This window comes from Trichoplusia ni, chromosome 26 (genome assembly GCF_003590095.1).
Source record: "Trichoplusia ni isolate ovarian cell line Hi5 chromosome 26, tn1, whole genome shotgun sequence".
In the NCBI taxonomy this organism is placed as follows: Eukaryota; Metazoa; Arthropoda; class Insecta; order Lepidoptera; family Noctuidae; genus Trichoplusia; species Trichoplusia ni.
The window spans coordinates 1,709,964-1,721,118 of record NC_039503.1 but is presented as its reverse complement, the minus strand read 5'-3'; the positions used below and the strand labels follow the sequence as shown (position 1 = coordinate 1,721,118).

Below are 11,155 nucleotides of genomic sequence, written 5' to 3'. Positions count from 1 at the left end.
CATTACATTGTGACAAAATCTCATGACTTACATTAATTGTGACAGCAATATACAAATAACAAAAAGAAGAAATCCCGCCGCGTCTACTCATGATTAAGGACTCCGTTTGGGTCCGAAACTAGTCGGGCTACCCCGATAAATACGCGTGAATAAACCGTTACATTATTTAATAAAAATAGTAAGCGTTTGATAAAAAATGAAACATTTTCTTTTAAATATAATACAGAGCTACTTTTTAACTGATCTGAAAAATCCATTTTACTATGTAATACAATATCCCATAGAAAGTTCTGCCAATCCATGATCGTGAAACGAAAAGCAGATAAATATACTATCCTTCATGGTATATTATCAAGGTTCATGAGATAAAACCTTGTGACTGACGGATAGACAGACAGACGACAGTAATTGGGTATCGTTTTCGTATAAAACCAAAAAATTAATAGCTGTCAATCAATCGCATACATAGCTTTATAGCCAGAAATGAGATATACTATTTATACACAGTTTTTAAAGTACATTTTGATAATAAACTTATTGCATTTTACATAAACTTTAGGCCCATTATAACAATAATATCAGCTACTGTTCTACAATATAAGGTAAATAATTTCTATTTATCCATTGATTTATAAAAACCTTAGATACAAAGTCCCCAACTAAAAAAAACGTCAATATTGTTTTCAATACAACACTGGTAGGTATATAAATAGGTTTTCCGCAAATTGAACCCTACGTACAGGCGTTAAAGTAGTAATCGTCACAACAAATACAACCCTGCTATACACACAAACAGGTTTTTCGCAAACTCAACCTTAAAAACTGGTCTTAAAGTTGCTTTTACGACGCAATTTGATGTGTGCATTTTGGGTACAAATTTTGAGGTATTCAGTTTGTATCTTAGGTCTGTATATATCAATGCATATTTTGTAAAGTTGTCATGTGTTTTATGTCTATTAGGAACACCTAGATAGCACTCGGTTTTTCATCCTAGCCAATTAATTATATTGGAAGATTGCGGTCTTCTTTAATTGTGTTGAGTCACGAAATCTCTGAAAAATTAATAAAACGTTAGAGTTATAAAATATGATTTATAGATATAAAAGAAGGGACATTACAAGATTTTTTGTTTTTGGTATATCTTGATCATTTTAGGTTTGCAAAACTACAGAGGAAAACTTATATTCTGAAGGATATATGTACATTTACTTATATATAAAGAAATACAATTTCTAAATTCAAAAAGTCGTTTGTTTCGCCGGCTACAAACATTCAAGTCACACGCACAAAGACACCCAGACTCAGGACAAACATTCGTGAATCACACAAACGCTTGTCTGCCCCGGGGATCGAACCCGCGAAACGTCGCACATTACCTCAACCACTCGGCTATCCGTGCAGTCTTGTTCATTGTTATACAGATACAGACTATAGTATTACACTTAGGAAGCGGTGAAGGGTGGGCAATCGGGTGCAATGTAATTTGACTTTCAGAAAGTGCTATTAAGTATCCGAATTTCAATAAATTCGTTTCGATTTAATAAATTATGTTTATTATAAAATATTATTTTTTTATAAATAACCATAGTTATATGTAGTAATTTTGATTGCATTGTACTGTTGTAACCGCTTTTCTATTACCCCCAAAGTTTGTCTGGAAGATTGTGCCTCGCGGCTTTATTTCTTCCTAATGTACCACAATTGTACGTAAAGTCTTAATTAATTAACTAATTACTGAATGTAATGTAGTGTATGCTTACCCGACGACCTCGGCCAGGTCCTTCGCGTGGCAGATGCCCTTGTGTCCGAGGTTCTCGCGTCTGTCGTACGCGTGCAGCTTGATGGTGGCGTCCCCATCACCACGGGATTGTTGGATCGATCTGTACAACTGGAATTATAGGCAACATTAAACTTGGTATTGGATTTTGAATACTTTGAAATTTATAAATGTCTATATATTACTTCTGTGTTATAACGATTAACGATTTTACGAGGAAAATAGATAATTTCAATATTTTCGATATAATTGGTGTTGTTAAAGCCTTCCCTAGCCTCCGCTCCACTTTTAATCTCTATGCGAATTTCTGCCAAGATTAATTTATAATTTTGAAAAACAAATTCTAACATGGACAAGAAAGATCAATAGTTTTAAAAAATCTAAATACCCACGTTTTTAAATGACACTCCATTCAAATTTTATCAATATCCAGTCCAGACGTTTTTTAAATAAACAAACAAGCAAGAAAGTGAGTATATGAAAAAAACGTGAGAAAAAGTTCACATTTCTTCTCAATATTCTTCCTTATACCTAATTATTGATAATGGCTAAGTATTTTCCTTTAAACATAAATGAATCAAATTCGTCTCAAATAGCCTGCTTACTCACCCTGACTCCAACTATGAAAGGCACAATAACATCATCCTTGGCGTGCAGTATGAGCACTGGCAGAGACTTGACCTTCAGAAGATGCTCATCAGACTTGAAGGTCTGCTCGCTGTTACTCCTGAAGGGAGCTACGAAGGTCGAATCGTAGTACGGTAACCAGGTAACAAGCTGAAAATAGATATAGATATAGTATTTCTTTAATTTCATGCTGACTTATGTCAGAAAGAAAAGCAAAATGCGTTTTTATTTAACGATTCTCCCAGAAACGATTAAATTTTGCATGAATAGCCGAGAGGTAGAAGCCATTACGCCAAACTAGAAGCGACGTATTGCGGGTTCAATCCCCGCGTATGACAAGCGTTATCAACATATAACACGTGCATGTGATTTAGATGTTTGTGACCACCCTCGCAGCACAAGGATTGAATTCCTTAGGGCTAGTCTTTTTTTAAATCTATATTTGTAATTAGGATTTTTATTTCATCAATTTTGGTGAAGCTGTTTAGTAGCTTTGGAATTGTAAGTTTTTCATATACCCTTTTGGTTTTTAAAATAGCCTGTTATTTTGTAACCTAAAATAAATATAAGCTTATAGTCATTTTCGCTGCGTGTTTTTGTAACTTACTTCAGATAGCGGATGTTTGGCGACTTCATCAGCCAAGTTATTGAACGGGGCTTCGAGTATGAGTCCTTTGGGCAGCGGTAGGGGTTCAGAACGGTCCAATAACGTGATGGACAGCTCTCGCAAATTGCCGAGCAGGTGCGAGGAAATAGCTGTGCCTGGAAATTATGTATTTTGTTATTTAATGTTTGGAAGATTCAGATGTATATGTGCAATCTAAAATAGGCTATTAAAAAGAACGTGTATTTTAGTAGCTGTTGCCCGTGACTTCGTCCTCTTGATAGGTAGGTATGGCAGGTACGCAGTATAGGACGCGATGCTTGCGGGACAATCACTGCACTGTGGTCCGCCCCGCGCCTCACTTCATACCGCAAAAGGGACACAAACAATCACTTCTGCGGAGGTGAAGGTCAGCGCTCAAGATCCGTGCCGGTAACTATAGCTACATATGTGTGGTGTTACCTAGCGAGTGTCCCCACACGTAGAGGCGGGAGTTGTCCCCGAGGCGCTCCCGCAGCCAGTCGTACACCAGCAGCGCGTCCTCCACCACGCCCGCCTCGCTCGGCTTCAGGTTTGTGGAGTCACCGTAACCTGAGTGTTAGAGTAACCATGAGCTACTTGTATATCATCATCATCTAAGCCTTTACCCAAATGTGACCTGAGTATTGGAGAAACGTTGAAGAACTTGTATATCATCTCTTGTATATCACCTTTTCTCAAATATGTAGGGGGTCATCTTCCAGGCTTACCATAGCTTAGGCATCTTTATAAATGCCTATGGTAATGCTTTTATTAATACTATCGTGAGAATATGAATTATTAAATTATGCATCAGCTTACTCACGCAGTACACATAATTACTAGAAGCAGCTGAGTACCTGTGTTTTACAAGGAGCGACTGCCTATCTGACCACCCCAACCCTCTTACCTGGGTAACACGATAGCTCTTAGTTAGATAGGTTGTCAAACTCTCTAGCTTCTGACTACGCGTAACGACTGTCAAATATTTATAAATAATAACACAATTCAAAGTGACATATAGATGGTCACCCATCCACGGATCTACCGCATGAAGAGTAGATAGACAGTCTCTCCTTGTATGTAGTATACTCTAACTCGATTGCACAGTGCACATGATAAGACAGGAAACCACCCGAAGGAGCCATAAGAATTTCCCCACCTTGCCAAAAAGAAAGGCTGATGATGATCCAAATCCACCATCCAAAGATGGTTGTCAAGACAAAAACGTTACTTTCATACCTCTATAGTCAAACGCGATGGTGTGATACTCCATTTTCTGGAAGAACTTGTATAGTTCGATCCTATGCGCGGCTGCGCGGGAATTCGAATTGCCTGGAAACAGAAAAATTAAATTTATTCCATACTGTTAATAATACAATACATATAAATTGAAAAGTATATATTGTATGTGTATGTTTGTTTTTTTAATTGAAGGAGTTGAGAGTGTCATAAGTTATTGTGTCTCTTACTAACCCCCCACTTCCCTGAAATGGAGGTGGAAGTTTGTATGACAGATTCCTTAAAGTAATATATGTTTGAGGAAGCGTGACAGCGCTATATACGGCGTAGAGCGCCATCTCTCGTCTAAAACCGCGATACTATTTTACTACCGTAAAACGGGGTGAATAGATTTTCAAGGGGTGAATAGAAAATAGTGTTTTTAGGGAATTGATTGAATATTTTACTTAAACACAATTATTTTATGAAATACTTGAGAATTTTCGTATAATCCTTATATTTTGTCTTGTTAAACGTCCAAATTTTAATAAAAACTGTTTCTATCCGCCCTAAAAAACCTCCATGTACCCCGTTTTATCGATACTTTAAGACGTAGCGGTAGGCTAAAGAAATGAAATGTCAATAAATGCAATATAATTGAAAACCAATTGGCATGTGGTTAACGGAACATCAGTAGAACAGTGTGACCGATCCGGTGATTTATTTACTGTAGTCACTTCATGAAACAAACCTAGTTTTAGAATACTAGTTTTGTAGTTGTAGACTTTTTTTGTTGGACTATCAAGCAATGAAATATATGTATTATTGAATTGTTTGTTTGACTGCCAAGTTATGACATACGTATTTTTTATCGTTTCTCGGTCACTGGTTCCCAAGCATTCAAAGGGTTAACAGAATATGTTATATGAGGTAACATGGTTTGGGTTGTTCTCAAAATTCTTTTGGGTGGTTCAAGTTATTTTCGGATACTACCATTTTTAGTCAAATTCGCTTCCGGTTTCGCTTTAAAAAACAAATGCAAACAGAAATTAAGGACAAGCATTTGTGTTATCCTCAAGTGCTTGTCCTGAATTTCTGCGCGGGGATCGATCCCACGACACGTCGCGTTCAGGTTCGCGTGGTGACCTCAACGCCTCGGCTATTCTTCAAATTATATAATTTCGTGAGCCATATTACATATGATAGGTCTAACCTGGTATATACAGGGTGTCCCAAAATTCAACGATAATCTGAGACCGGATGAAAGGTCAAGTGATCAGGGGAAAATAAAAAAAACCATATCACTCAGTTAAGCGATAAGAGACATTTCAAGATTTTTGCATTGCAGTAATCGCGATTAAAGGCATAGTCAATGAAGACCCCGAAATTAAAAAAATCACAGCGAAATTGTGAAATTGGTGATCACAGGACTTGAAAATGCGACGAAAGATGTCAAATTTCAACTTTTTTTAAAAGTGACTTATAAAAAAGTGGGAAAAATATTTACCATGGCAGTACAGCATAACAGGTGTCTTCGAGGTAGCCAGTTCCTCATCCAGGATCTTGTTCAAGTCCTCCTTATCCTTGCTGACATCGAAACTCCCTTTTAGTCTCTCGTACACTGTCTTTGGTAGAATGTGCCATATTCCTGAAAAAATATGAAGGAGTATGGATATTTTTATATTTAATTCAAATTATATGAGGGCAGCCAAAGATAGATCTCGATGGCGTGCAATTGGGGAAACCTGTGTCCAGAACTGGACGAATATGGGCTGATGATGATCATACTCAAATTTTATGATAGTAAATTTGTAAACTACACACAAAGTAACATGGCAATGTCGCAAGGCAGACGTTTATCTTTTTTTTATTTTGGATTTGTCAAGTCACTATTGAGCTACGTTTCCACGATATTTTGAGGTGTAATTAAATACGAAATAGATATTTATTATAACATAAGTATTTAATAACTAGCTGACGTAGCAAAAGTTGTTTTAAAAAACCTTCTATACGAATGAAAAAATATATTAGGGTTATGAAAAAAAAATGTTGTCCTATTCTCAGACCTACCCACGCACACAAAATTTCATAAGCATCGGTCAAGGCGTAAAATAAGAGTTTTGATGAAGAATCCTTACCAATCTTAACTCTGCACTTGTCGACTTTGGAGTCGTATTCGATGCTGAGGTTCCGCGCGCCCTCGATGCCTGATGATGAAGGCTCCTCGAAGTCCGTGTTTGGCGGCCATTGTACTGTCATCAAATAATAGATGGTTATAAGGTAGGTATATCGTGTAATATGGACTGCACTCAAGCATATTCATAAAATCATTCCATGGTGTTGAATAAAGGGTAATAATGTCCTGAATTTGACTGCACTCAAGCATATTCATAAAATCATTCCATGGTGTTGAATAAAGGGTAATAATGGCCTGAATTTCGGTATAGTATAGTACTAAATTAATAGATTTAAATAATCTAAAAGTACCGTTTTTAAATTAATTAGAATTTTAAAATTTCAGACTGCTAGCTTCTTGGGGAGTGCCTCAAAATTGAGTTGCAAAAAACAAACCCGAACGACAAACAAACAAGACAAGAAAAGTAAGTGTATAAAAATGTGGCAAAAATCTAAGTCTAGGGCTGTCGTTTTCAAAGGAAATTAAAGTCTAGGCTAGAAAAATATACACAATTGTTTAGGTATTTAGAGAAGGCAAACAATCTTGGTGTGTCGTTTTATAAAAACACTTACAAAATAAATAGACGACTGATATATTGATAACAGTGGTATATTTTATCTAGTAATCTTTATTGTTGATTTTTATTTAAATATAAATAAATAAATAAATGTGGACAATATCACATACATTGTTCTGAACCCAAAGTAAGTTGCTAAAGCACTTGTGTTATGGAATTCAGATACAACGAAAGTACCACAAACACCCAGACCCGAGACAATGTAGAAATGTGAATTTTTACCGGGGATCGAACCCGGGACATCAGAGCTAGCGACACCTTGAAACCGGTGCGTACGCCACTCGACCACGGAGGTCGTCGCCATTTGTAAGTATTGAGTTTTTAAACAACACTAAAATTATGTACCTTTTTTAGTACCTGAACAAAAGAAGCATTACAATCCCGTTTTAAATCCACGACAATTTTAAAACATTATTATTTTGCAGTATTTTTGAATTAATTTGCATCTTAATGTTCAAGTCACTTTAAAACAATACAAAAATAAGTCAGGAAACTGATATAAATGTTAATTAATTAGGTTGATTGTTATTATGCAAATATTTAACATTATTTAACGAATATAATTGGAGGCATACATTAATGCATGAGCGAACAGTTGAATACATGAATAGGGTTGTAGAGATATACGAAAATGCTCTTTATCACCTTCATAATAAAGATTACATTTAATTTAATATAATTCTGTGGTTTGCAGTTGACTGTATTACTAGACTTAAGTATGAAAAACAATAATAATAGCAATACTTCTGTTAGGTAATAATAAAATGGCATTTGAATATTGTTTGAAAAGGTAAATTATATATTTTATGTTTTTTTGTTTGTTTTTAATACGTATACGGAAAAAATAATAATTTTATGCATAAAATCCGTGTTTCGGAAGGCACGTTAAACTAACTGAGATACAATTTGATAGAGTACCTAGTTGACAGTTTAGATTTATTTATTGGCTACATTTTCCAGGCACAACTGATAGTCAGGCATTTTAATAATAACTTTAAATCTTAATTATATACTTGAACCATCATGATAATCCAGTACAATAAAGTATAAACACAGGATAAACTTACCAAAATTAGCGAAGACAAGGTTTCTTCTGAAAGCCTTCGAGTATTTGAAAAGGAGAGGCACTACGGCGACGTGAAATAGGAAGAGCCCGGCTGATATCGAGGCACCGAAAAACAGTACCCTGCAACCAAAAAATCGAGAATAAGTCAAGTGTTATAACAGGCTGGCCTGTTGGTCTAGTGGTGAGTGGCCCTGACTGCTATACCACAAGGTCGTGGGTTCGATTCCTACCCAGGATAATTTTTTGTGTGATGAGCACGATAATTTGTTCTGTGTCTGGGTGTAATTTACCTACAATATGTATGCATTTAGAAAGATAATATATTATATCACCGTTTAGCATCTCAGGACTTTCAGAAATATCTCAAGACCGAAATAAGCCAAATCATTCAGCCTTTCTCGAGTTTTAGCGCGACTACCGAACAGCAATTCATTTTTATATTTGGTGTATTCTATATATATAATTGTAATCAAATTAGTTGAATTAATCGAAAGTGTGGGTTAAACAATCATAAAATAATGCAATGCCAGGGATTTTTGTCCAGTTGTCTTTGTTTGTTTCATTCCATCTAATCTTTAAAGAACATTAATTTAGATAAGAATACTCCAAGGCTGGGCAAAGGTCTCCCTATTTGTCTCCCAATACATAAAGCAAGTATCAAATTAAGATGAAACACTAAAGCAAAATAGCAAAATCCATTTTCATAAAAAAATTACATAAATATGTTTATAAGACACAAGTATATTTAATAAACAGTAAAAGAATCTTAAAATGATGCAATAACGTAAAATTTTGCAGAACAATTTCTTATAGGATGTGGGATCAAAGCAAGTACAACCACAGGGCATACTTAGACTAGGCATAATATTCTAGATATAAATGTAAACCATAAATGATTAACATTTTAATCTCTCAACCTGAATTCAGAAAGGCTTATAGTATTAAGATAAAGTAATTAGCAACTGATAAATAATTAAACAAAGACAATATTTTTTTTTGTTTTGTTGCCGAGGGCAAATTGTTTCAATTGGAAAGTTTCCAAGCAAAACAAGACAAATACAGTGCTGCTAAAAATATTTTGATAATATTTACACGTGTTTTATGATACATAGTAGGTAACTGTTATGGGTGTAAAATTGCACATTAAAATCTTTTATGTTTTCATCTTTCTTCATTGACTAGCAATAAAAATGTGTTTTTTGGTAATCCCAGATACCAGTGCAAGTTGGGATTGCTGGACTGAGGACTCCCCAAAACCACCCTATCCCTATAGGCCAGACTAGAGCTTAAGTGAGGAAAAGATGACACTAACAAGTGGGAATCCAAGTCTTAACTATGTAAGAGCAGAAATAAGGTTTCCAAAATACAAACGGATGTAATCTGTAGCAAATTATTATGAAGAAACCTAGTTGTTAGATGTATTACATTTTGCACTGCCAACAGAAGTGAGTGGACATTGTAAATGATGTTTATTCATTCTTACATTACTTGACACCATTTGTGGAGTATTTTTGACCCTGTATCATCTATTTACAGTTGTTTTTTACAAGTTACTAAATTTAATTAATTGAGTACTCTCTCTAGCATTCTCATGCAAATATGAAGGAGTTAAAGTCACACAGTGAAGTCAATATAATGATATTATTGAAGTAATTCAATTAGCTTTAAGGAAAACTTATGAGAAACGGTATACAAACAAGGTGACATTACTGTATATGTACACTGTACATCATCTGTTACTGATGGTTTGCTCATAAAGAAATAAACAGCTTAAAAATATAAAATTGATTTGCTTTTTTGAAAGTACTAATAAATATATGTAATTTAATCTTTATCTTTATTTATAATAAAAACAATTTTCTATTTGGGCAAAGGTCTCACTTAATTGCACTTAAAAATACAATTTGTGTATGAGACTTGTGACAAGGCTCAAAAAAGTTGGCATAATTCATTTTACAATTCAGTGCATGCAAAAGTGCACTTAGTTTCTTAAGATAGGCACTTAACAGTAAAAACTTTCCAGGCCAACCTACTTTCTCTTTACAAAAACTTTTTGCTTACAGTGTTATACATTAAATAGATGTTTTTAATCAGTAAAACTTCTGTCCTTAGTCCCTACGCACAAATTTAAAAATAAATATTAAAAAGTTATTTTTACTTACGAAATGCCGTGCAGAAACACACATATCAACGGTCCTTTGTATTCTACCATGATTAGTAACAAACAAAATGCACACTAATTTATTATTAATTATAAAAACAAAACCGCACACACTGATGAAAATTAACAAAGAAAAATAAATAAATACTCAAACATTTACATGCGTCTACGTTAGGAATTATGGGATAATAAAATATATGATGAATGAAACAGTTGTTTGAACTAGAATAACTTATTTTTTATGAATAAATTAATCGTTTTGTAATTAAATAATTGGTTAACGATCTATTTTTACAAATTAATGCAATTCATGAATCGAACCTTCGAACTCTTGACGACATTTGATTTGACAACACGACGTCAGTTTTGTATTTTTTTCCTGACGTTAGCATTTTCGTTCGGTAATATATGAAAGCATTTGAGTTATACGAACGCGGAGCGGCACGTTTTATGGCGCTTAGATTTGAAATTGCACGTATAACACCTTTTCGCTTTTAAGCACGTTTCAGTTTATTAGAAAGCTTTCCATTTATTCGGAATAGAGTGGACCTACTGATTCATTTATATCATACTAGAATACATACTCAACTCAGAAATGTAACTTAAGGTGCATCCAAAGTAAAATACAGAAAAACAACAAAAACTAGTTTATTCTTAATAATAACTTAATTCCACAAACTAAGTGCCTCATCATGGACTTAAATTAGTAGAAAATAAATATTTTGGGTCTTGTATCATAAAGTTTCATTTTTTTGGCCAAGACAAACACTACTCATTACTTATATCCGATTTTCTTGGGGTAGTGTGGCACTAAAAGCTTTTAAAGTTTTTGTCCTATTATTTTTCTTCAGTTTCATCTTTTTCGTTTTTACGAAGATGACCCGAGATACGTTTTTATTTCGGAATATTTTCATTAACGGCCTTTTCT

The 11,155-nt window shown here is 34.5% G+C and overlaps 1 protein-coding gene across 3 annotated transcripts; it reads right to left on the bottom strand.

Moving 5' to 3' along the window:
* Positions 1-269: 269 nt before the first annotated feature.
* LOC113505513 (monoacylglycerol lipase ABHD12-like) lies at positions 270-10,597 on the bottom strand. Of its 3 annotated transcripts, none has more exons than XM_026888259.1 (10): positions 10,549-10,597; positions 8,068-8,186; positions 6,386-6,499; positions 5,755-5,895; positions 4,269-4,361; positions 3,471-3,599; positions 3,012-3,166; positions 2,387-2,554; positions 1,761-1,888; positions 270-1,052 (listed from the first exon to the last, which is right to left on the bottom strand). In XM_026888259.1, the coding sequence occupies exons 1-10, from the start codon at positions 10,566-10,568 to the stop codon at positions 1,028-1,030; spliced, it is 1,092 nt and encodes a 363-aa protein (XP_026744060.1). In that variant the 5' UTR covers positions 10,569-10,597; the 3' UTR covers positions 270-1,027. The 3 variants fall into 3 exon arrangements, with proteins under 3 accessions (XP_026744060.1, XP_026744062.1, XP_026744061.1); XM_026888261.1 differs by lacking the exon at positions 10,549-10,597 and adding an exon at positions 10,388-10,541; XM_026888260.1 differs by lacking the exon at positions 10,549-10,597 and adding an exon at positions 10,229-10,368.
* Between the last annotated feature and the right edge of the window lie 558 nt (positions 10,598-11,155).

Coding starts and splice junctions, on each gene's coding strand:
- LOC113505513 (XM_026888260.1), bottom strand. CDS start 10,278: ATGGTAGAATACAAAGGACCGTTGATATGTGTGTTTCTGCACGGCATT. Junction 4,362..5,754: donor TGTTATGCTGTACTGCCATG/GTAAATATTTTT, acceptor TTCTGTTTCCAG/GCAATTCGAATTCCCGCGCA. Junction 3,167..3,470: donor CGTGTGGGGACACTCGCTAG/GTAACACCACAC, acceptor CATAATTTCCAG/GCACAGCTATTTCCTCGCAC.